At 37.2% G+C, this 27,222-nt stretch overlaps 1 protein-coding gene and 1 pseudogene across 4 annotated transcripts in view; both read right to left on the bottom strand.

The window, feature by feature from the left end:
- Positions 1-27,222, bottom strand: part of PTPRZ1 (protein tyrosine phosphatase receptor type Z1) — a 197,352-nt gene that overhangs the window by 86,557 nt on the left and 83,573 nt on the right. For all 4 annotated transcript variants that reach the window (XM_053609318.1, XM_053609319.1, XM_053609321.1 and 1 more), the window contains exons 3-6: positions 10,511-10,690; positions 8,266-8,417; positions 5,115-5,210; positions 4,466-4,532 (exon numbers count right to left, since the gene is read on the bottom strand). In XM_053609318.1, the coding sequence (XP_053465293.1) occupies positions 4,466-4,532; positions 5,115-5,210; positions 8,266-8,417; positions 10,511-10,690 (495 nt within the window). The remainder of the gene's footprint in view (positions 1-4,465; positions 4,533-5,114; positions 5,211-8,265; positions 8,418-10,510; positions 10,691-27,222) is intronic.
- LOC128598664 (sentrin-specific protease 2-like) lies at positions 12,251-14,272 on the bottom strand (annotated as a pseudogene).

The following is a 27,222-nucleotide window of genomic DNA, read 5'->3' as shown; positions in this document are numbered from 1 at the left end:
AGAGTGGAAAATATATTCTGGGTACAATGTACATGCATATATATACTACATGCGTATATCTATATGCAATAATAAATGCGGATTTATTTTTTCATATAAATGTATGTACGGCTGATAGAATTTCTATCCTAAAAGTACAGAGCTTTCCTAGGTGCGCCAGCTGGACTTCAAACTCTGAAACAATCCAGGTTTTGTTTTCCTGAAGAGTGTCATTTTTTATTTTTGCATCTCCCCAATAGCACTTACTAATAGTGCTGTCTTGGCCTCAAGCTATTTGTACACCAGGCAGCAATTTGCTTAGGAGTCTAAATCATTTTCCTCTCCTCCTAACCACCCAGCCTGGTGCAAGTTCTCACAAATTTTAGATCATTAATAAGTAGTTTCTGAAGCCAGCCAATGAGATGGCAGAGTGGAGAGCATTCGTTTGAACCCTTATTTGAATAATCTGGGGGAGATTTAAGAAAATACCAATGATCCAGATCCCACCCTAGATCACATGAATTAAATTTTCTAGCCACAGGGTCTGGGCATCTTTATTTTAAAAGCATCTCCAGGTGATGCAAACATGTTGCTAGGGCAGAAAACCCCATGTACAATGAAACCTTTGCAAGGTTTTAGCATTTTGAATTATTCTTTCCACATTATAAAATTCAATGACTGAACTATTGGTCTTAACACTCTATTATGGCACTACATTCTATGAAGATGAGACATAACCCATAAGCCTCAAAGAGAAATTTAATTTTATTTAAAAGTTAATTATTAAAGGTTTATTTTTATTGCAATACATAAACTTCTTTTTTTTTGCAGTTTTTGGCCAGGGCCAGGTTTGAACCTACCACTTCCAGTATATGGGGCCAGGGCCCTACTCCTTTAAGCCACAGGTGCAGCCCTGCAATATATGAACTTCTAAGGAAAAGAGGAGTTCTGTTACTATTTAAAGCTGCAAATAACGTCTTCTAGTCTGAGTTAAAAACTGAATCTTAGGAATAAGATTTTTGGCTGATTTGATAGTGCCATGTTGATACCACTTACATCCACTAGAAACTTTAAACTGGGTTTGTTTTAAGGGATTTATTAGTAACTTCTAGAAGTATGCCCTCCTTTCCTCCAATGTCAAAATAAAATAATCAGAATTCAAAGTCTCTGAAAATTGAAAATATTTATTTTTAATTTGTGAATATTTTTCTTTCAGATTTATGTTAAATATTTGAAAAATTCATGATTAAGTAACATCCTTCTTAACTATTAATTTGGACTGTAGGTTTTTTTCTACTAAGACAAATCCATCTTACAACTATTTTGTGGAAGCATGTGTGTTGACAGTGCTAATTAAATACGAAGCAAGAAATTGGCTGATTGGCTGTTAAATTAGGTGGAAAATGAATTGACACCAGCAGTCCTAGAGGCCAGGAAAGGGGAAGCAGAAGTGAGACCTGAGTGGGGATAATGAGAGACAGAATTTTCTTAAAATTGGGAACAAAATTAAAGGGGAAAAAAGCTAAGAGGAAGGAAAAGAATCAGAAGAAAAGTTTTGATTTTTCCTCCCTATTTCCAGTATGGAATTCATTCTTCCTGCCTCTGAATCTCAATAGCGGTCACTTAGTCACTCTTAGGAACTTGTTAGCCATTTCTACTACTGTTTTTTTAATTTATATACGTGTTCCAAGCTTCTGTCCAGACTTTTTAATTATAAAAGTACTTTTCAGTTGTACTATGTCTTCTGAGAAAATTGGACTATGGTGTTTGGGGGTTTTATTCTGTTGGCTTTGTTTTTTGTTTTTGTCTAGGAAAAAAATACATGCTTCATCTGAATAACTTCAAAATTGTTAACACAAGAATGACTCACACCTGAGCCAACGTTGCTTTATTTGGGATGGGTCATCATTCGTGCAATCACTACATGCTAGAACATATAATGATGATTAACCAGCACCTGACCAGATCCTTCCAGGGAGTCTGATAGCAAGAAGGGAAAAGACAGGGAGCAAGAAAGACTAGGGCACAGACCACAGTGGGGCTGGCACTAGGAAGAGATGTTAAATTCTTACAGTTACCTCCTACTCCTTAAGGCAATAATGTTTAAGATGGGGCCACATCACAACCAGCCATGAGGATTTTCTAATGTAAATATCTCTGATCTGAATTTGAGATTAAGAAAGTACCTTAAATTATTCTGGAGATAAATTCCTATTTGAAAATGACTGGTGTTACCTTAGGTGTATCTTATCTCTTCCTTGCACCATGAAAGATTTCAACTAAGGTTTTGCCCTTAAATATTTCCCTTAATATTTCTGCTTGGGAAATATTAATGTATCATCTTTGTACTGCTGTAACATCATGCCCTTCAGGCCCTCTCTCTCTCCACTCCATGCACAAAGCAATGCTTTATTTACAGGGAGTAGATTAGGTGGAAGGAAGAGAAAAAAAAAAAGAGAGAGATGGGTGAGGGAAGAAATGAGATGTGGGCTTTGTCTCCTAGGAATGCAGGAAATGAGCAACCAGCCCACAGAGTAATAAGACTGATTTTATAATCTGAATAATGGTGGGAAAGTGTTGCTTTTTATAATGCATGCTATATAGAAATGAAGAGCAGGATTTGGGAGTTGAGCTGTGGTTCTAGACTCGCTGTCTAAAACCAGTCCTGCTTTAATCCCCAAGGTCCCCAGCAGCAATGGCTAGCAGTCAGTCAATACAGGGAAGCCTTCAGTTCACTGAGCAGTCGGGGTTTTCTAGAGTCTGAGATAGAACCAGATTTAAGAGCTCAAAAAATGGAAATGTTTAACTTTAGAAAGACTCAACTTATTTAGTTTGGCGGACGCTCTTGCTCAGCATACCGAAATATTAGGTATCTAGATGAGTGAGTTGATAAGCATGGAGGAGTTTTGCTTTTTGATAAAATAGGTAGAAAGTTGTGCATAAGTAGCTGGACAGAGAAACAGGGAGAAGGAAGGTTGACTACTCTCTGTACCCAGCCAGAACAAGAACTATTAGTTCTGCTTCTAAATTAAGATCCAGGATAGAGGCAGAATAATGCTGTTAGGCAATCCATAGTCTCCAGGACGGTATTATGTGACCACAGTGTCTCTGAAAAAGTATCTGCCTCAAAGGCTTGAAGACAATAGATATTAAAAAGAAAACTTCATCCAAAGAACATGAGCAAATTTATTCTTAAGCTTAAGTGAGCACCTTTCTGGAGAACCCTCCAGACAATAAAGAAGCTGTAAGAGAAAATGACCAAGGTCCCACAGTTATTCAAGTTACGGTAAATGATCCAGTGTTAACATCACTTTTGTTGTCCTCACAGGCTGGTGTAAGGTTGGAACATTTATAATTTAACTCACATTTTTAACTGCAGGAATTCAAACTAGCTACCCTCCTTAAGTCAGGATGGAGTCCACTTTCTGACTCAACGAAGGGAAAATTAAGTGTGGCTTCCGGCTCTCAACATTGAATTCTGCAATCGGGGTGGACAGAGGGAGGTAATAGCTTCATTTTGTGTTTGATTGTGACTTTCAAAAAAAAATGAAAGCTGTACTGCAGGAGTTCACTCATTTCTGACTTCTGAAAAGTTTGGTTAATTCAAACCCTCACATGTAATTGACAAAAATAAATCGATCCTAGGCCAAGCTTCTGCTTTCCAGAAAAAGATCTATACGAGTCTTGTTCCTGACTTCAAATCTTATAGCTTGGTAGAGAGAATAATCTTCATTTTATCGATACAAGGCCAGCATTAATACCCTGTGTGAAACTGCCTAATAAAAATATAGTACCAATACTGCTAAGTCTGCAGTCAATTGCCAATGTAGCCAAAAGTATTTTCTGTGACAAATGACAATATCCAAGAGGTGGCATGGAGAGCAATGTCAAAGGATCTTGCATCTTGTTCTATGTAAGCAGAATTTTTCTTTTTTTTTTTGGCCGGGGCTGGGTTTGAACCCGCCACCTACGGCATATGGGACCGGTGCCCTACTCCTTGAGCCACAGGCACCGACTGGTAAGCAGAACTTTTCATTCTGGTAAAGCAAAGGATTTATCCAGGAAACAAGCAGGAAATAAACTTTAAGTTGAGTAACAATTCCATTTTTACTTTAAAGTATGACTTTTACAAAATCAACTGGCTTCAGTTTAGAATTTAGAATCTATAAGAGATATACAATGCAGAGATATAATAGGTAAATGTTTTAAATGCATGATACAATTAAATTATTTTCAATAATAAATTTAGAAAACTTTCAACTGCCTACTTACATTAATATTTTATGATTTTTATATAACATTTTCTGATAAATTGTTCTTCACTTGGTGAGAAATGTATAATTCGTCAAGTGTGAGAAGTGAGATTGCTTCTCTATAAAAATACGGTATTTTCCACCTTTTGGAACAAGTGAGTTTTGCCATATTGTAAAAGTTCATAATTATCCGAAGTGGATCTTGAAGACAGTTATTTTTCCAAGTAGCTTACCAAAACGACTAACACTCTCCACTCCATCAATAATCGCTTTGTAATCCAAATTTTCTTCAATTCCAACCTGTTAAAGAAGAATGATATTCTAAAAATAGGATAATATGACTGATTAACTGTTCAATGTAAAGGTTAATGAATTCCATTCTAAATACATGTACAAGCTGGTATTCAAAATGAGTTCCAAACACATTTTTTCCATAGCTAAGTAAAAACAAAACCAACGAAAACCAGAAAAATTTTACATTTTCCACTGACAAAAAATTTAAAAATATTATGATTCAGAGTTACTGCCACACAATTTTGACGCTTTATATGCAAAGATATAAACACTTTGCTCCAACTGCAAGAGACCCAGCCAAGCAAGGCATACAGGAGTCTCCTTTTAAAAATGCCAGCCAATGGTCATCTTTTTAAAAAAGTGGTCGGTGGGAGGCACCTGTGGCTCAAAGGAGTAGGGCGCTGGCCCCATATGCCAGAGGTGGTGGGTTCAAACCCGGCCCTGGCCAAAAACTGTAAAAAAGTGGTGGGAGTTGTCATTTTACTTGTGAGCTCTTCTATTAGAAAACGTGTCTTGGTATCTTGCAGTGGTATTTAATGTGACTAACAAAGGAATGAAATTAGTACTCAATCCGTACATAATGATTACCTCCAACAAGACGGATAAAGCTCTTATCTTCCCTTTTCCTTTAACTGCTTCCTCAAAACTTGAAAATCGGTCTGCATCGAAGCAGTAGATTTGCATCTACAAATGTAACAATGATGGGGATAAGATACACAAAGACTTCACAAAAGTCAGCAAAGAGATGTAACAAAATTATTGACTAATTCAATAAATGATGTTTAAAAAATTATATAAAGTGCATAATTCCACATTCTGTGTTTTTAAAATATTTTATCAATTACATGTACACACAACTACATTTCTGATCGTTTATTGTCCTTTGATAAGGAAGGAAACACAGAGTCGCATGTATAATAGAACCCAGAAATTACCACTTTGAGATTACCAGGGCATATACTGCTGTGTCATTGACTCAAGCAATTACCAAATTATTATATTAGCGTAACTATTTTGCTGGAAGTCTTTCAAATATGGTTTTCATACTTTCGTGAGAGAATAGGCCTTTCTGGATGGCTCAGAGTTACCATTTTTAGATGTCATTGCACTGTGCTCTGTTAATATTAAATCTTTCAAGAATTCTCAGCTTCTACCTAAAAAAATACTTGAAGAGTTTAAAGTTTCATATTTTAATTCTCCTTTCCTGCTGGGAGGTTATTCTTTGTTAGTTTCTGCTTCAGTCCATCAGCCTTTATTCCCATTTATAATTTGGTGCTTGTCATGTCCTAGACTTGAAAATCACGCACTCAGCGAGCTAGGATCATTAAGGTAAGAGTGGAAAGAGGCTGAGAAGATTAAAGTGCGGTTAGTGCTCTGATGGGAGAAATAGAAGGCAGGAAGCAGAGGATGGTTATGGCCCCCCCTTCTGGGGGGGTCACCACAGCTTCTTCAAGAAAGGAGAACGCTGACCCCTGAAGAATGACCAGCATTTTCACCAGGTGAAAGGCAGAAGGAATGGACACGTGTGACTTGGGTCAGAAGGACAAGCCCGAGAGCATGAGAAGTGTTGGAAATTGAAAGTAAGATAATTAATGACTTAACAATTATTAAATTAAGAGACAATGATAGCTTGAACTTTTTTCTAATATCCCAAATCATATCGGGACAGAAATGAGAAGACTAGTTTGTGAGACGCAGGAGACCAGAAAGAAAGAGCCAGCCAAGGATGCTCCTTACTTTCTCTACCTGTGCGATTACACAAACAGCATCTAGAAACACAAGCAAACAAATATGTGCCGATTTCTAAGCTGATTTTTGGTTGTTTGTGTTGGTCCTACCCTCCCTTCCTCCCTCTCTTCCTTCTTTCCTGTCTTCCGAAGTGATTTTCTTTGGTAGTAGGTTTTAATTTCTTGCTTTTTATCTTTTATGTATTTTTGTAGGCTTTTATTTTGTGGCTACCATGTGCCATGTAGGTAACCCAAACAATACTTCTGAAAAATGATTTGAAAGGCTTTTGTATAAAATCAATATGAGATTTAGTGCACAGATTCTGTATCATTTGTTTTTATCACTTAGAGCTTTTGTTATTGATGGGTTTTCTTGATTTTCATCTTTGTTCAAATAGGTCATATTGCGAAAAAAATCTTAAAATCTCAAAATCGAGGTATGGTGAATGAGTTGATTTTTTTGACAAACCAAATTTGACAAATCCGCTTTTCTTTAAGGATATTATTTATACAAAAAACACCCACCCCCCAAAAAAAAGTTTTTTTAGTTCGGTAAGAGATAATTCACCCTAGTTTTATTTTTATTATCACCAACTGTTTTGAATTATAAAAAGTAACACAGTTTCTTTATGGGTAATTTAGAAAATACGGGTATTTTAATGTAAAAAATACAAGGCATCTATAATGCTATCACCCAAAGGGAATTGTTGTGAATGTTTTCTTGATTTTTAAAATTACTTTCGTTAAGAGGGACGGAGGGAGGGGGGTGGGGCCTTGGTGTGTGTCACACTTTATTGGGGCAAGACATGATTGCAAGAGGGACTTTACCTAACAATTGCAATCAGTGTAACCTGGCTTATTGTACCCTCAATGAATCCCCAACAATACCCTGCCCTGGCTGAACTGCAACCAAAAAATAGCTGGGCGTTGTGGCGGGCGCCTGTAGTTCCAGATACTCGGGAGGCTGAGGCAAGAGAATCGCTTAAGCCCAAGAGTTGGAGGTTGCTGTGAGCTGTGTGATGCCACGGCACTCTACCGAGGGCCATAAAGTGAGACTCTGTCTCTACAAAAAAAAAATAAAAAAAAAATTACTTCCGTTAGATAAAAATTTGTTCTCTCATTTAATCTCCCTAATAAATTTATAAGGCAGGTACTACTACTATTAGGCCAATTTCACAAAAGAGAAATTGAAGCCTAGGTAAGTAATTTGTACAACGTAACTACTAACCGCACGGTGGAGCCAACATTCAAATCTAGCCCATTTGACTCAGACTATTCTCAGTCACTATTTACTTAGTTTTCATGTTTTATAAAATTGGAATAACAATACCGGATACACCATTTTATGTTTACACTTTAAAATATTTAATACTCTATGATGAAACTTTTTATGTGTAAATATATCATTCAAAAAACCTGACTTTTACAAGACCTATGGTATTTCATCAAAATGTATTTAATAATTTCCTTCGTTTCAATTTTTTACTGTTTTAAATACATTTTTGAACATATCTAGATTTAGACTTACTTGCTACAAATATAAATGTTATGAATAATCAATATTAAGAATAGACCCTTTAAAGTTCTTGATAAAATGATCAAATTGCTTCTAAGAAAGTCTGCTAGCTTAGAATATCTCTAGACATGCATGAAAACTATGAAAATGTGTATTTCTCTGCATACTCATTACTTATTATATTTATTTTGATTATTTTAAAGCTGAAATTTTTTCTCATTTTAATCAAAGGACTCTCCAGTGTGCTGCTGAATGGTCCGTCTTTTATTTCCTTCCTTCCTTCATTTCTTTATTGATCACCTATTTTGTGACACCCTGAGTTTTCCAGGCAATAGAAAATCAAAGGTCAGTCTTCCGCTCAGTGATTTCATTCTGGTAAGGAAGGCAAATGTTAATCAAATCACCAAAATATAACTATATAAAGTATAACATTTGAATTAAAATTAATCAAATTATATGCCAAATAAAAATAGTAACTAGTAGACTACTGACTTACCTCAAGTGGAAATTTTTGTCCTTCTAAACTATGTTCTGATCCATCAGATGACATATTACATTTTCCCCAGTGAAAAGTTATCTTGCTTGCTTTGAACAGCATTTCTGAAACTCCTCCACTGACTCGGTAGTCATTAGTGAGATTAATTTCCACTAAAAAGAAAAAAAAAGTAAAATTCCATCTAAGTGTTTAAAAATCAAACAATAAATTTCAACTAAATTTCTTTGTACCTAAGATACTTTAAGACATTATTTATTTGATAAATTAAAGCACTGTTATAGCTCTGCACAATAGACTTAATGCATTTTATTGCAACAAATGGAAACTAAGCTGAAGACCTCAACTACTGTATGACTCTAAGAGCAGCAGACAACCCGTCCACCTGCTCTGTTTGGTGGCTTGAGATTGGTGCTGCTCCAAAGCTCTACTTCTCTAAGTATCTGATGGTAGTGGAAAGACAGAGTACAGGGAGGAAGGAAGGGTAGTGAGAAGGGCAGGCTTCTCCAGGGCATGAGTCTATCTTCCTTGCAGTCCGTTCCTCCTCCTCCTCTGGTCGCTGCTTTTGTCTTGTCTCCTAATCCCTCTAAGCATCGCCCCAAGCTTCAAAGCCCCAGAACCTGCATCCCAGGATACGGCAAGAAAAGTGGGAACTCCATTCCTGTTGAAGGGGTTTTAACCATCTCCTGTTTGAAGCTGAGTGGCAGCCATCGGAATTGTAAACTTCCCTACATAATCCTTTATATAGTTATATTTTGGTGATTTGATTAACATTTGCCTTCCTTACTAGACTGAAATCACAGTACATATGATCCTAAGAGACAAAGCAAGATTTTGATGTCTCTCAAAAAGATTTAAGTGGTTTTTATTCCATAAGCAGAAACACCTCTTGACATCAGGGGCTGAGTCCAACATATTGGACAGCCAGCTAGGGATACATACTTCCATTAATAATAATGACAAACACAGTAACAAAAATGGCACCAATGGCGGTCAACATTTATTTATCACTTATAACGTACCATGTACTACACTGATTATATGTGTGAACTATTTAAACCTCACACAACCTTAGGTGGTACATCCCATTATAATTCCTATTTTGCAGAAAATAAAATTGAGTCACAGAAAGGTTAAGTAATTTGACTAAAGTTCCACACTGTTGAAAAGCCAGCAGTGAACCCAAGCAACCTCTAATGGTCAAGTCCTTAACCATCTCCCCTGAGAAAAATAAGAGAGAAACTATATGCCCTACTGCTTTGTAACATCCTCAAACTGGTAACAAAAATGTCAAGATTTGGGACAATATACTTTTATGCATTTAATTAATACAATATAAATAATTTTTATAATTATTGAATGGTTATTACATTTCGGGCACTGGTATAGAAAAATATCAAGCCTCATGAGGTTTGAAAATAAACTGATATTCAAATAACTATCTGAATATGGAAAACAGAGAAAAAAATTCCTTAATGATAAAACTACTCCCCAGAACTACTATTATAATTTTGAATATTTTTCTAATCTTTATCTTCTGGGCACATTTATTTTTATATAACTTCTCAGTATATACTTTTGTTTAAAATGTATTATCAAAAAAAAAAAAAAAAGGAAAAGTGTTACTTTCTGGAAACTGTTTTGTCCATATTTGGCTTACTGGAATTTAAAAAAACATTTTCAGGTATTATATTTTGCATTTTTTTTTTCTAAAGATAGTCTCAATAGAAAGTCACTTAGTGTCGCCTAAGGATTGTATTTAACTTTAAACTTTCTATGTAGAAGGGCTAGTAATTTATTTTCTTAAATTTCAATTACAGTTGATTACTTGTTTTCATATCCAAATACTGAAGATAGCATGAGACTGAACAGAAAAGATGAAGCTATAATGCTCAAGAAAAATAAAAACCCTGATTGACTAAGTAATTGACCAGTGATGGAGTTATTAAATTACATTAGCTATAAATTTTGTTATCTTTATTATCTCTAACATTATCTCAATAATGTTGTCATCATTATTTTTATATGCTAAAAAAAAAGACATGATAGTACTGGCCATTTTATTTTTACAGAAATTTTCAAAATGTTTAAATTTCCAATTTTCTCTCCTCCATTTGGTTTCTTCTTGGTGCACCAACAGGTTCTATCCAGTTCATAGTATATTGTTCAAAGGAAAATGAGATGATATGAATCTAAACATATTAGTCCAAAAAACATACTTAAGGCAAATAGAATGCAAATGTTTTACCTGTTTTCCCAGTGTTATGAATGAATGTGTTTTCCAAAGATGTTTTATCCCAACCTTGAAATTTAAGTTTCTTAAGATTCACATTGACTTGTGTGAGATCTTCATCAATATTGATAGGAGACTGTTTTGGGCTATTACATGCTGGATATTTCTTTCCCCAATTTTTTTGGCTCAGTGCACCTAGGGTACAGAAAGAGAAAAAAGTTAGTTTCCTAAAATGCCATGTGAAAAACAATGCAATCTAAAAATTTGTACCTTCACATCAATTTGATATAAAAGCTGTTTATATATATATATAATTTTAATATAACTACTTTATAACATTATAAAGTAGTTAATGAATTGCATAAAAATAAATATAACAGTAGGAAAAATTGAGATATATTTTAACTAATTCATAAAATAATTATGTCTAACTTTAGATTTGGGAGGGGGGTTTAATATGAAACCCTAAAAAAGAGGTCTGTAAAAGAACAATGCCAGGTTCAGGGTTTAACAATGACTCTTTTCACCCGTCACGTTCTTCCAAATTAACGGAAAGACTAATTGTCATACAAGGGAGTTAATCCTAGTAGACCAGGGCTCTAGCCTGAAAGAAGACCTGAGTAAGAGTTAAGTTCTGACCTTTTTTTCTTTTTCAGGTTCTGCCAGACAACCTTTTATTACATCAGAAAAGCAACACTAGGCACTAGATCTTGCAAAATATGTTCTGACCAACTCTAAACTTTCTGAAATTAAAAATGCATAACCACATCTGTAAGGTTTTTCATGAACGAAAAAGTTAAAATACAAATTTTTATAGGCAAAATAGATTACTGGCAACCTCAGAGCCAAGTACTAAATTTTCTTCCATAAATTTCAATGGGGGTGGAGTGTGGGAAGTCTTAATGAGTACAAAACTTAATTTTTAATTTTGGCTTAATATATAGGAAAAAAACTTTGAGGAATAGTACCTTTTCAAATAAACAGCTCAGGCCAGCCCTTACAATTCTGAGGTTTATACTCAACCACATCTGGGAGGCATGCAAATGAGGATTTAGGGTTTACAGTTACTATGAATCCAGTTTCAAGAGTAAGCCACGTCACCTCCTTTCCAGAAAGAGAAGTCTCTTTAAGATGACCATGACACTCTTGTGAAGACGCTTGGATAGCCAGAGTTCCTGTGCACAGTTCCACTTTTCCATGACACTGTGCCAATGCCTAGTGTCAGCAATCCCCTGAAAGGCAACCAGAGCCCTATAGGGCTGCGTTTCATTCCTCGGGCATTTTCATGCCTCAAACCCTTCAGCTTCAAGTTGGCAGGAACTGCTCCAACGTTCGAGATGTTAATTAATACTTTCTTCAGCCCCCAGTGATTTCCCTCCTGATCTTCAGCAGGGAGTGGCAGCTTAATTAACATTCCTTTCAGAAATAAATAATTCAAACAAGTAATTTAGAGCTAACTGTAAGAGAGCCAGTGGTAAATGGCCACTGCCCCTTACATCTGCAAATGAGTGAATGAATACAATGAACAAACACACAGAAATAAACAATTCACAGAATAAATTCTGCATTTCCCACATTCATAGGGAAGAAAATCTTAAAAAAAATTAATAATAATTAGCGTTTGTTCTTGTGTGGGTTGACTAGTTCAGGGCTCTGAGCAAGCACAGCCTTACAAACAGGGCTGCAAGCAGCCCTCTGCACCCTAAGTCAGGATGAGGGTGCAAGGAGATGCTCTCATGCACTTGACAGCTCAGTACCTGTGAGAGAACGGAAGTGATGCAGGGACTTTTTAACCCACAATGCATGAGGTATATGGAAACGTCCATGAAAGAACCACCAGCAGCTAGAGGGACCAGACGGGGCATTCTCACAGCAACTGCTGATGAAGGATTTCCCACACCATTTTCTTCCGGAAGAGAGGCATCTGGTGCTGAGTAAATGTGATAGATTTGTCCCTACAGATATAATCTGCATATTTACATTCCACAATCACTCCCATTCAACTGCTGAGGAATCTCATGTGGCTTCATGCTATAGTGGGTCCATTCTAAAAGATTCAGTTCAATATATCTTTTGGTCTTACTTTCATCCTATAAATACTGAAGGAGAATCTCACAGATCCTGTGGCCCTTCTGTCCCATAGAATCCAGATATTTAAGACACTTCTTTCTTAGGTCTATTACCACCAGACTCCAATGTACCTTCCGATGAATAGACACCAGAATAAGTTCTTGTTCAAAGAGATTTACTCCTTTGGTCCATCTTTTCACTGCTTGGTAACCCCCAGACTTTAATTTAGGATAGAAGAAAGTGCTGAATACATGAAGTGCTGGATAGCCTTGCTTTTTATTTCTTTCCACTAGAAGATTCATGTAAAAATTAATGACTTCATCATTGAGCCAATGATAATTCTTTAATGTCTGGATGTCTCCTTGAGTGATTCGTAATTTAAAAGCACTACTTAAGATCTCATCTTGTGGGCCATGGCCTAAAGCATTACCAATTTCCTTTTCCATGTCCTCTGTAAGTTCAAGAAGATCACCTGTTCTATTTGTCTCTTTGAGCAATTCTTTTCCTTTGTCTGACATTTTCCTCCTGAGTAAGCCTTTGCTTCCACTGCCCAGGAGAAGTCTGGCTGATACTTCTTCTGACAGGTCAGGCTCCAGCTGGTGTCCCCTCCTACCTTCCTATTCAAGTCTGATCCCCACTGTCTTTTCTGCATCAGAAATTTTCCCCTTTGAACACCTGTGATGATTTGAAGCTACAGGAGGGACAGAGTTTCCATGACCACCTTCTTTAAGTTGCTCCAGTAACTTCCGGTACTTCTGTCTTTCCTCTTTTTGAACACCCTCCTCCACAGTACCATGGGGACGCCTCAGGCCCTTGCCATTGTCTTCTGAAATCATCTCTGTTACAGCCTGTTCCTGAGATTTCCACATTAAAGAGCTCTCTGGATTGCCTCTGCTATGGCGACAGCCACCTGGTCTTCTATTATAGCCTTCTGAGTTTAAAGTAAAACCAAAGGAAGGCAACACTCTGCGTGGCTGATCTCTGGTTACTGTCACGCTGATCTTTGGATAGTCACTTATGCCATTAGGAGATTTATTACCTAGGTTCTTTTTTTTTTTTTTAATTAAATCATAACTGTATACATTGATATGATCATGGGGCATCATACACTTGCTTCATAAACCATTTGACAGATTTTTATCACAGTGGTTAACATAGCCTTTCCGGCGTTATCTCAGTTACTGTGCCAAAACATTTACATTCTACATTTACCAAGTTTCGCAAATACCCCTGTAATATGCACCATGGGTGTGATCCCACCGATCCCCCTCCCTCTACCCACCCCCCCCTTTCCCACTTCCCCCTATTGTTAAGTTGTAGCTGGGTTATAGCTTTCATGTGAGAGTCATGTTGTTCCAGGATCCAGAATCTGTCAATTCACAAGACGAAGAGTTTGAAAATACCTCTCCTGAAGGGGCCACGTTCCGTGTTCCATTACAAGCAGAAGTTACCATGGGCTTTGTAGTCAGCTGGAATGGGAATCCAAATAAGCTGGTAGCATTGTAGAGACTGTTTTTCTCTTGGCGAATAAAGCAATCTAATCTTGGTCTTGGCAAGTATTTCATCAGTGTCCACAGTAGAAAACAGAGTGCTGTTCGAGCACTGCCTCTCTAGGAACGTCGGAGTAGGGGGCACCGACTGGTCGCAGAAATGGAAAGTGGTACCGAGAATCCTTACCAGCCATCTGTACATACCAGGCCTGAATAGCAGAGGCCGACACACCCCGAGACGCAAACCCCAGAGCTGTAGCCGCGGCTGCTGCCTCGGCCATTCAAGTTCTGACTTTTTTAACACTGTCCACATGGTTAGCTGCCTTCCAATTTACTGTCACCTTCTACCTTGAATGATCTGGTTTAATTCCCAGCCGTTCTGAGTCTTATTTATAAAAACATAACCATCAGGCTATCTTTGAGATATCTTCTACCTCTTCTGGTCACAAAGCCTACCAAGTTTTACTGTTCAATAGCAAGAGGAACAAAACGGGGCTTTATAGAAAGATTTTTGCTTACAATAAAGTGAATTTTCACCTCTTCCACAAAATAAACAGTCCTTTCAACAAAAACTGCCTTTTGTCACTTTTATGTCATGCCTGCCTGAAATCACGAACCATTTCCTATAACCTTATTTCAGTGGAAATGAACTTAGCACTCAAATAGTTCTTGGCACTGCTATGTTCTATTTAAGGTTTTATTAAAATACTTGAAACATTGTAAGTCCAAGTCTTAAAGTTGGTTATAAACTATACCATATCCACAGACACCACAAGGAGGAATAGGGTGGCAGTATATTTTTCAGCTTAGAGCCTTCTGAATGCTTCAGCTTAGATCCTTTCTGAAAATGAGAATTGGTAAGGCCAAGATTTTACGTGATTGAGATTTAGGGAAATTATAAGCAGCCTTATCTTCAATACAGCCCTACTAGAGTAGTTGTAAGGACTAACTTTTATGTAAGTTTGATCTAATGGCTACCTCTCATAATGTGATGTGGTTAACTCTCGTGTAATTTTGCTCAGAAAAGTTATAATAATTAGTCACAACATGAAGCTGCCTAACTAGTCAGGGAAAATCTGGCATAAACATCTCATAGTGAGGCATCCACCAGCATTGACAGGTGCCAAAAATGATTGTAAATTCTAACTCTATTCCTAGAAGGTGTTTGAGTACAATATACCTGAAATATGTACAGTGATGCATATTTTGACTTCTAGGAATAGCTTTAATGATTTGAGTAATGATATGTTGATTTCAGTGTAAGGAACTTTTGTATGCAGGCCAAGAAACACTGCTTATTTTATAAATGTCAATGCAAGAAACAGAGAGAGAGAAACTGCAGCACTATCATTGAAGCCGTTTTCACTGTAGTATATGGAAACATAAAATATTAAAGTTTTCATAACACTGCATGTGATGTGTAAATTTCCTACAGTATTTTCCACTGCAGGTCACCATCCTTCCCACATGGATTGTAAAGGGCATCTTAGCACATTCTATGCTGATCTCTTGATTTCTGCCCTGAAACAAGCTTTTCCTATGGTCTTTGCTATCCCCTGAATTTAGATGTCATCCTGATGCCTCCATTCCTTTGCAGCAAGCCATTTCTATCAGCCTTCAAAATATTTCTCACTTGTACCATTTCCACCCTAGCCCAAGCCATCCTCATCATTTGCCTACACCTTGTTTCTCTACAAGCAGTATTGTCTTCACCTAGGGGACTGTTGGGAGAATTAGGCCTCCACTGCAGTCTCATGACATCAGAGTCTACATTTTTACACAATGCCCAGGAGATTCAATTCACATTGCATTTGGGGAAGCAGTGGTGTAAACATCTCCAGTCCCTTCAGGCTGGTTTTCAGAGTCCTCTCTTACTTCTTCCACAATTCTGTTTCCATTTATGAATAAGAGGAATTATAAATTTGCCCCCAAAATTACCACCCTTCTGATGTGCCCACCCTTTACAATCCCATCTGCTTCAGGGTGGTCAGGCCCCGTGAATTTGGTGGGACAGTCACTCCCTTGATTAGTTACACTCACGGTGAAAGTGATGGCAGAGTCAGCACTGTGAATGATTATGTTACATAATAGGAGACTTCGTCTCGGCAAATTGGACAGAGATTCAAAGCATGAGAGATTCTCTTGCTGGATATGAAGAAGTGACTTAGTATGAAGCTGTAAGGAGGTCACGTGGTTAAGAACTGAGAGTTGCTTCTGGGAGCTGAGAGCACACCCAGGCTTACAATCAAGTGAAACTAACCAACCAACATGCACGACACTGAGGACCTCAGTCCTACTATCTCAAGGAAACGAATGCTGCCAATGACTTGAATAAGCTTGGAAAAAAATCCTAAGCTTCAAACGGGATGACTTGATTTCATATTTATGAGACTCAGAGCTGAAAACCCAGCTACAAGGTCTCCCACATTTGACCCACAGTAACTATGAGACAGTAAGTATGTGTTGTTTCAAACCACTAACTTTGTAGTAATTTGACTACAACTGATTTACTGATGTAATTAGTCATTTACATAACTAAAAATTGTTAATGTAATGACTAATTAACGATTAATGTAATTATTTACTAACTGATGTAATCTTTGAAAATATATGCCAGAGCATGTGTCCCTCCTTGGCTTGGATCCCTCTAATAACTTTCTATCTCACTCAAAATAAATTGTAAACTTCATGCTTTGGCCAACAGGTCCTATATTAGGTCCTGAGGACAGGCTCACACCTGTAATCCCAGCACTTTCAGAGACTGAGGCCAGGAGCTCAAGACCAGCCTAGGCAATGCAGCAAGATCCTATCTCTACAAAGGATAAAAAAAATTAGCTGGGCTCACATTGGTCACCCTGGCCACTAAGAAGATGGGGAAAGGGGGACTGTGTAAGCCCAGAAGTTGAAGGTTATAATGAGCTATGATCATGCCAGTACACTCTGGCTTGGGTGACAAAGCAAGACCTTTCTCTTAAAAACAAGCAAAAAAATACACCCTATGTAGAATAATATACTTCCTCCCTGGTTACTCTCCAGGCCCTCTCCTAATTTTATTTTTCTTCTCCTAATGTATTAATTATGTTTATTTATTTATTGTTTCTATACTCTAGACCCTTGGGGGTGGGGAAATAACCAAGACTGGAACATACTATGTGTTCAATAAAATTTCATTGAATAATTCAATCACATGAATAAGAAGTAGTGGTCTTTTGTTTTATGACTTTGAGGTCATACAGATCAAATATGAAATGGCAAAGAAAACAAATTGATCAATTAAAGAACCACTTCTAAACTCAAGAGTAGATCTCTTCTGACTGTTAAGTAGAGATTTGGTTAAGTAGACCCTACTATTATAAATTTCTGCTACAATATATCAAGAAAATCTGAATTGTCTATGGGTTGGCACCATACAAGACAATGACACTGAATGACTGGATAATGTTTGAAGAACATGAAGTGAAGAACATGAAGTGATGAGTGTGGGTCCAGTTTAAAAAATCATGAGATCATAGTGCTTAGTATATTGCAAACTCAAGCTGCCTCCTTAATGTAAAAGACAGAATAAAATAGTCAAGGCCAGGCATGGTGCCTCACACCTGAAGGCCAAGGCAGGTAAATTACTTGAAGTTCAAGACCAGCCTGAGAAGAATAAGACCCCATCTGTACTAGAAATAAAAAAAACTAGTCTAGCATTGTGTCAGTTGCCTATAATCCCAGCTACTTGGGAGGCTGAGGTAGAAGAATTGCTTGAACCAAAAAGTTTGACTAGAGGTTGCTGTGAGCTAGACTAATGCCACCACACTCTATCCAGGGCAACCAAGTGAGACTCTGTCTCAAATAAAGAAATAAATAAATAAAAAGAGGTAGGAATAACTCTTGTCCATACAAAAAGAATAACTCTTTAGCCATAAAAAAAGATGAAGACCTTACATCAGCAGTTCTCAACCTGTGGGTCGCCACCCACAGGAACTGTATTAAAGGGTTGCGGCATTAGGAAGGTTGAGAACCACAGCCTTACTTCTTTTGTATTAACATGGATGGAGCTAAAACACATTCTTCTTAGTAAAGTATCACAAGGATGGAAAAGCAAGTATCTAATGTACTCAATACGGATACAAAGCCAATAGATGTTCTAAGACACAGGAAAAAACTCAATTCAAGAGGGAGGGGGAGAGGGGAGCAGGGAGAGAAGTGGGATTGATGTGTTCCCACTTAATGGACACTAAAGGTACATGGCACACCTCCTGGGGGTGGGACACAACTACAACAGGAACTCTACCTAACACATGCAAACACTGTAACCTAATTATTTATACCCTCACATTAATGTGCAATAAAAGGTGGTAAGAATAAGAAAAAATAATTTGCTTTTAGTGGAAAGAACAATAAACAGAAAAAGTCCTGACAGAATAAGAACTTGAGGATCACCGTGCAGCGTACTCTCATGTAGAGATTGTTTTAAATCATCACAAATAGAAAACCAAGGAAAGTAAAACAATGCTGTGTTAAAATTATACACAGAAATTAAACACAGATGACAGAAGCATCGGCTACATTTCACCTGTCTTTAGTAATGAAACAAACATTAGACTAATCTTATGATTAAACATAATTTTTTTTAAATTCCCAAATTAATATCTGTAATGTGGTAACTGGAGACCTCAGTCCATGTAGTGGTTAAGGCACAGGAAGGGGCATCTGAGAAAGCAGGTGTACAAAACTTATTAGAATTATATTGTATACACCTGAGTGTCATTCAGAACTATTATTGCAAAGGGAGAAATTAGGACACTGTGCTTACAGCAGATGATTTTCAGGATGATTTACCCATAAGGCAGATTTTAGAGTACTAAAGGAGAGCTCTAGAGAATGAAAATAAATTATTCACTAAGATATTCATCCAATTCTTTCATACATTCATTGACTCACCTGAATTAGCACCACTCCTATAAATTTCCTGTGGTTACCTAGTGGGAGCACTTGCCAGACTATATTTTGTCTGTTAATTGTGCTATTTCAACTACATGCTATTGCCAAACTCCAAGTCCGGCATATAGTACATACATATTAAATGTTTGTGGAATAGCTTTTGTGCACCAAATGAATGTATTCAATATTTGCATACTATGCACGCTCCATTCTAAGTGGAATGGAAAGCAATTGTAGGCTCTGTAGGGGATATGCATGAGTTCTAGTGTGCTTACTTGCTTGCTTGTTTATTATTACATCCCAGAAGCAAAGGTGTGCGTCAAATAAATTGGTAAGTGCTTAAAGGAGCAGATGGGATGAAGGAAAATAAACACGGAGAGCAAAGCTGCCCGGTGGAGGCCTGCAAAGATGGGACAGAATTTTGACAGGTGAAGAAGAAACCAAGAGCATGCCAGTTGAGTGATGATTCTGAGCAAACTCGTGGTGGCAAAAACGTTTAGGCAATGCTAAGAGCAGTGAGTGCAGTGCGCGAAGGGTGACTGGTGGGGAATTCCACAGAGGCCATAAAAAGGCAGACTGTGATCAAATGTACCTGGAGAGGCTAGTGGGTGACAGGGAGGCTTTGAAAGAGAAAGGAGCTCACAGCTTTCTCATCGGAAAGAGTGAGCTGGCAGGAACGCAGGACAGCGGGAAGGGAGAGGCTGTATAATTAATGGCCGTATTCATAGACATCTTCTATTTGTCTTTGTTTGCTTTTTATAGCATCCTTCTATTTACTTAAACTTTAATATGTCTGGCTCTTATTCATGTTGTAGTGTCAGCTCCTTTCTTACAGCCTGGCATTTAAGGATTACATAAACATTTGATGAATGAAAAAAAAAAAATACTTCCGTAAGATCTCTGTAGGTACCTACCCTTCAATGTTCATGTGCTACACATATTGGCCAATTAATGTTCTGGCGAGGAAAACATTCTGCGTAGGAAAACATAACCAGCCATAACATAAAAAAATGAACTGAGAAAAACTAAAGAGTAAAACGAAGAGGAGATTTTTTAAAATGTCAAGGAAGGTTGCTGAATATTTGAAAGAAAAATTGAGTAAATAAGGCAAATGAAAAGTCAAAGGAAAAAAATCATTCTAACCTGAGCAAAATAGCTAAGCCTTGTTTGTATAAAAAGTAGAAAAATAGCTGAGAGCGGTGGCATTTGCCTACAGTACTAGCTACTCTGGAAGCTGAGACAGGAGGATCGCTGGAGTCTAAGAATTTAATGCTGCAGTGAGTTATGATGACACCACTGCACTCTAGCCCAGGTAACAGTCCCCATCTCAAATAAACAAAAGAAATCATTCTCCTCTCTACTCTCTCTTTTCCTTTTTGGTCCTTACCTTCAAATATCAGATTAATGGATTAAATAATTATAATTTGTTATAAGACATTCAGCAGAGATCCACTGAAAATTCATCCACTGAAATGTGATAAAAATCCAATATTAATTTCTTTAATATTGGGTACTATTTATAAGGTTACTATCGCTTGCTGTTATCCAACAAGATTTTAATTACTGTAGACTTAAAATTGATTATTTAAAGATCAAAATTGTTAAGAACAATACATGCTACTTTAAAGAAATGTCTTGTTTAGTCCAGGTTTTGATGTCAGCAAATTTTTATGTCTATATATTACATATTAAAATATTATAAAAATGCAATCATAAGTGTTAATATTGAAGGTAACATTTGTAGTGTCTGTAACTAGTTGCTTCAAATAAAGTCCACTCCAGATACACACACTATAAGTCACAGCTTTATATTATTGTGGGCTTGGTTCTACTTGCTAACAAATATACCATAAGCCAGAATTAAGTTGCTTTTAAATAGCACAAAGCTATCAGCAGAGAATAACTTGGATTCAAATTTTATTGACATATAAAAATGAGATAATTCAGTATTGTTTCAATGAAAATGTAGCATAGAATTTAGAATTCCACCAAATGGAAAGGTGATTTATTTAAAAAGACATTTTTCAGATGCTCCTATTAGCTGCTTTACAAAAGGTAAGTAGGTAAAAGATAAGAAACTAAAACCTGAAACTAATAAATAAGAATCACTAAGCGAGTATGTGTCACACTAACACTACCATCGCATGAACTGACCCAAAGCAAAGAAAAAACACTGTCTTCATAGCTTCCATGTTGAAAATGAGAATAAGGATGTATCTGCACACACAAATCAGTGTGCCTGTTTGTGTTTTTAGTCAAACAGAAGATTTTGGAGCTTGAAAGAGTAAGGCGGGCACTAAATGTTGATAATGGTTGCTGTTAAAATTGCACTGAAAGCAGATCAAATGCAAATAATTTCAGGTTGACAACCAGTTGAGTCAAACTACGTTTTCCTTTATTGTCTACTTTAATGAGATACATCAAGACAGCAGCAAATCGTAAGCCTGGCTGGTGTATCCGATTGGCAGAGGCTAACATGTCAGGGAAGAGAGTCATCAATTTACTTATGAAAAGTCTAGCACACATGCTCTTTCAGCATGACAATATTTAAGAAAACCATTAACTAAAGTTCAGTACAAATAGAGAGAGAAATAGACTGGAAACTTTTTTCAAGTTTCCTGTTTAAAATTCTAAGACTTTTCCACATTGGAAAAAATCATAACAAACAAAAGCCCCACAAAACAGTACAAAAGCTACTGCTCTATAATGCAATAAACTGAAGTGTTTTTGAAGTTCACAGGAAAGAAATAAAAATGCAAGATGAAAAAAGTTCTATTTTTGCTGTGATAAGAGTAAAATACTATTACTTTGAAGATAAGGGATCAGGACCTGATAATCTAGGGTGAGAATAAAATCCATAAACAGAATATGATGACATTCATAATGATTTACAGGTGTGTGCCACACTTTATGGGGGCAAGACATGATTGCAAGAGGGACTTTACCTAACAATTGCAATCAGTGTAACCTGGCTTATTGTACCCTCAATGAATCCCCAACAATAAAAAAAAAAAAAAAAGAAAATGAAACAAAGCATATAAAGAAATGAAAAAAAAAATATTTTCTTAAGACAAAAAATTAAGGCAAGAAATCGTGGTCAAATAATCAACACGCTGAAATTGGCATAAACGCATTTATGATGTATATGCAAAAGACTTAATAAAAAATTAATTAATTCATTAAAAAAAAGAAATTGTTAAGATACAAATGAACACAATAGAATTGAGGAGAAAAAAGGATTTGAAGGACTTAGGAAAGTTTGTGAGTATTATTTGGGTGTAAGGGAGGGAGAAGGGTAAAGAATACCTTCCAGAATTCTAAGCACATCTGCACGTATCATGGTATTGGTCATATGAATAGAAAGAATGTTAATCTAAGGTAGCACCAACAGTCTTTGAGATTTCCATGGAAGTTCACTAAATAATAAAAAATGTGGGTCTGGACTGCATACAGGTGGCAGTTTAAAACCACAGATGTAGACGAAATATTTCTAAATTGTGGTATATGTACACCATGGAATATTATGCATCTTAAAGAAAGATGGAGACTTTACCTCTTGCATGTTTACATGGATGGAGCTGGAACATATTCTTCTTAGTAAAGTATCTCAAGAATGGAAGAAAAAGTATCCAATGTACTCAGCCCTACTATGAAACTAATTTATGGCTTTCACATGAAAGCTATAACCCAGTTATAACCTAAGAATATGGGGAGGGGGGAAAGGGAGGAGGGGAGGGAGTGGGGAGGATGGGCGGAGTGAGGGTAATTGGTGGGATTACACCTGTGGTGCATCTTACAAGGGTACATGTGAAACTTAGTAAGTGTAGAATATAAATGTCTTAACACAATAACTAAGAAAATGCCAGGAAGGCTATGTTAACTAGTGTGATGAAAATGTGTCAAACGATCTATAAAACCAGTGTATGGTGCCCTATGATTGCATTGATGTACACAGCTATGATTTAATATTAATAAAATAAATAAATAAAAGGATGTCTAACTAAAAAAAAAAATTAAGTTGGTAAGTGAGAAGAGGTTTAGTAAGACACTGGGAAACATTCACATTTCGGAAGTGCAAGGTGGTGCCACAGGGACATAAAAATGAGATGCCTAAAAGGGACTGAAAATCTAGGTGAAAACGGTGTCATAAGAGTCATAGAAAGATAGTTTCAAAAAAGAGGGATCACCCTACAGCTGGTGTCATACACAGCAGAGAGATTCCAAGGGATTATGACTGAAAAGTGGCTATTCGATTTCATCATGTCCTAACTCCAAACTCCACATTCCTTAGAATAAAAATAGTTTCAGTGAAATGATGAATTTGGAATTTAGACTGCAGAGTGAACTGGAGGTGACAAAGTAGAATTAAGGTCATTGTTGAAAACTTGCTGTGGAGAAAACAAAACTGGTAAGTGGTGGCTTGTCCATGGGGGATAAAGCAACAAGAGGCATCCAGAGACAGAGGTAAGGATGAGGAGTGGGCAGAGGGAGATGTAAGTATGTGTACGTGTATATATTGAAAGGAAAGAGTTAGTAAAATGAGTTTGACTTATGGGCAGCATCAAGGTCTCCAAGGTTGAAGACATGAAGGAGGGATGGAGGACTGTAAGCCTAAGGCAAAAAAAGAAACATATGAAAATCATGGAAATAGGGGTGTGCACAGATCTTGCTACATTTACAGGAGGGCAACCAGAAACGAATGCTCATGCCCCTGTGTTCCCATGTCACAGTGGTATCACATCGCATGGAAGGAGAAGTTGGTGTTGAGCAGTTGAGCTCAGTCCTAGCTCTGCTGCAGACAAGCACCACTCCCCTAAGCCTCAGTCCCCTGAGATAACAATCTCCACCTCTCAGACCGTGCAGACTAACTGGACAACACACACTGGCATGGTACAAATCTTTTCAACTTCTTTACCTATTTTCTCAGAAAAATCAGAGTAAAGATTATTCATTGTGATGGAGAGGCAGGTGGCGGGGTGGGATTGAGGAAACAACGTAGAAGAAGATAGTGGACTTTAAGACAGGTGGACAGCACGGAGGGCTCTGGGGATGTGGGAGGCCATGAACTTGAAGGGACACCATGCTAAAGTGTGTATTTTTGGTTTCATATTTTATTTTTTAAAAATGTTGGACAAGGGCAGCAGTCATGATGATCAGGTGGTTGCTGTGCCAAGTGGAGGTCAGGAGGATGGGTGTGGTGGATATAAGAGACTAGCAAAGCGGACGTTCTGACCATCCTCATCTCTACCCCAGAATGGTTAAAAAGTTAGCTTTTAAAAAGCTATTAAGCAGTTTCAAACTCAGAGTCCTCTGTCACATTTCATTTTAAATTATAAAATGATGAAGTGACAGGGATGAAGCCCAAGACTGCAGGGTTTCTGTTGCTGTAGCCTCGTTTTCAATGTTTAACCAAAATGGGGACATCACACATAAAATTTAACCAGCTCCTAGAACAACAGAGAGTTCTCTTTGCTTTCTCCCCCACAGAAAGCCACCACCTCTGAAAGAAAGAAATGGTGTGGATATTAGGTTATGGTGTGATTAATGTTATGACCTTTGTATTTGCCTGGGTCTGCCTCACCGCGTCCACTGCGTTTTAATATTCAGGATTCAGACTAAAGGCACAGCATACTGATTAAATGTAGGGTTTTTCTGTAGTGCTTCTATGAACTAACTGCAATGAAAGGCAAACTATCTGTGCATGAGAGAGAAACTGAGCGAGATTTCTTCTCCTCTGTCACTGCCATCTGGCTATTACCAATGCAGTAGCCAACACACAACCCTCAAGACACCCCTGGACATTACTCTTTGGTTTGGGGGGAAGAAAAGCTCTTTTCACAGAATAGCTCTGAAAGTTGTCTTAGAGTCACAGTAAACTCTCTTGCGGTCATCTAGCTTGCTGCTTCGTCAGTAGATGACGAACCAAGTTCTTACAGCAGGAAAGTAAAGTCTCAATGGGCAGCAGCACAGATCCTGAGGGTGACACCTCCATCCGGTCTGCATGCGATGGATGCTTCCTGAGCATGTACTCACTATCCACATGGAGCATGACTACAGCTCCATTTCCTACCCTTGATGAGAGGGTCAGAGATCCAGAGTTGACATCTGAGACACAACTGGAACCTGGTCTCTTTCTATTCATGACAGGACCTCTATCAATTTTCCTATGGCATTGTTGCATTGCTTTGCTTAAGAAGGTAAAAGCTTCTGGCTTTAATTCCTGTTTAGAGTCCTTGGTTCCTCCTTTCTCTCCACTGTCTTATCAGATCTCCTAGGTGCAAGTTACTGTTGACATACAAGAAGAAGCTGGGGGTCCATTATGATAGCAATCAATCCATTACTACCGCAAGGACTTCTATATCTTCTATTATCCACAGATCCCATCAAAGCTTAGTGCTTCTAAATGCAGCTTCTGTTTGTTCATTTGTTTACTTGTTCATCATACATTTATGAAGTGCCTAGTGTAAGAAAGGATATATGCCTAGCACAAAAGATTCAAGGATGAATCAAAGTACCCATCACCAGTGAGCTCAAGTACTAGTGAGGATCAAAGACACACAAACTGTTAATGACAATAATAAGCTAATAGGTAGAATAGCAGAGATGTGTACAGACTGTTCCAAGGACACCAAAGATGGGTACCAGTCCCAGATGGGACATGAGACAAATAAGGCCTCTGAATAACAAGATGCTTAATAAGTCTCAATTATTAAGCAAATATTCAGTTGCAGGCAAGGAAGAATTCAAAGCCATCACAGGAAGAGAAAAAACATGGTGAGTTCTATGTGCTGATAAATAGAATTCAAGGAAGCCAGGGGAAATGCCACAAAGATAAATGGGTGCATTTTGGAGGCTTTGAAAATTTTTTTTGAAAATGCTATTAAAAGTAAGTTGCAAGGTCGTAATTAAATTTTATAGAGGTTATGTGGCAATAACCACTTTTGAGTTAATTTTATAGAGGTTATTGTGGCAATAACCACTTTTGAGTTAAGGAACACAAAAGTGAAGGTAGACAGATCAGCTAGGAGGTTGTGACACTAGGTTAGGAGAAGAATAGTCAAGATCTAAACGGGGGCAGAGAGGAAGGGAGAAGGAAGCAGGGATGAAGAGAAAGTGATAGATGTAAGAAAGATTTAAAATTTTGAGATTTAAAGATAAAAGAGAAAATTCAAAACTGAGGAGTTAATTAGCTTTAGGGTCTAGAATGGGGAGGTAGTAAATGATCACTTTGATAACTTTTGCATAGATGATGGAAGATGGTGGTGCCACCAGCTAAAAGACAACCAATAGCATAGACACCTCCAGGAAACTGGTGGCCAACTCCCTTGTCATCCTTCATGGCCATGCTGCGACCACACAGGCTCAGGTGTCAGGTGGCAGAGGAAGAGTTGAGCCACAGTTTTCTACACCAAGCTCTCTTCAGTGGCCCTGCTAATCAAGGAGTAGCCTAAGAGCGGCTGAACTGAACACGTATTTTAGTCAATGCTCTGCTGTCAATGTGACCAGAATGGCCTCATTGGTTCCCAGAGTCTCTTAGGCATTTCAGGGTGCTAAAATGGTGCAAAGATTTTTGCCTGATGATTCTGCACATAAAGAAGTAGGTTTTCACCTTACTTTCCTTGTTTGCAAAATGGCAATAAAGAAGGCTATGTTAACCAGTTTGATGTAAGCATTCCAAATTGTATATAAAATCAGCACATTGTACCACATAAATGCATTAATGTATGAAGTTATTATTTAATAAAGAAATTAAAAAAATAAAATTGAAGTCAATCCTTTAAAAAAAAGACTGACAAAGAATAACTTAATGTCAGAAATTCCTTTAAATATATATCAATGAATAACAATAAATGTTATGTGACACCAGGGATAATTATTCTTTATGCAGAATGAAACAAGAATGTTTCTTAAATTAATAATATAAAAGACTAGAATTGCAAAAAATTCCCCTCTCGAAATTAAAGACCTTTTACCATTTGCATAAATCTATCTTTGCTTAATTTGGCTATTTTATCATGGTCCTTCCAAACCAAATGAAAGTTGTGTAGACAGACACTTACATGGATATCATTTGAAGGATAATATGACACCTAAAATGTATTTCTTCTCATGAAATTTGTAATAAGCAGTCTAATGAGAGCTTATAGAACTGATAAATATAAATAAATAGATGATGACAAATTCTTACCGAAATTAAAGACCTGAAAATGAGAAAGCAAAAAAAAAATTATTACATGA

The sequence above is a fragment of the Nycticebus coucang genome, chromosome 11 (genome assembly GCF_027406575.1).
Source record: "Nycticebus coucang isolate mNycCou1 chromosome 11, mNycCou1.pri, whole genome shotgun sequence".
Lineage (NCBI taxonomy): Eukaryota > Metazoa > Chordata > Mammalia > Primates > Lorisidae > Nycticebus > Nycticebus coucang.
The sequence above is the reverse complement of the archived record's forward strand: the minus strand, read 5'-3'. Positions and strand labels throughout refer to the sequence as shown.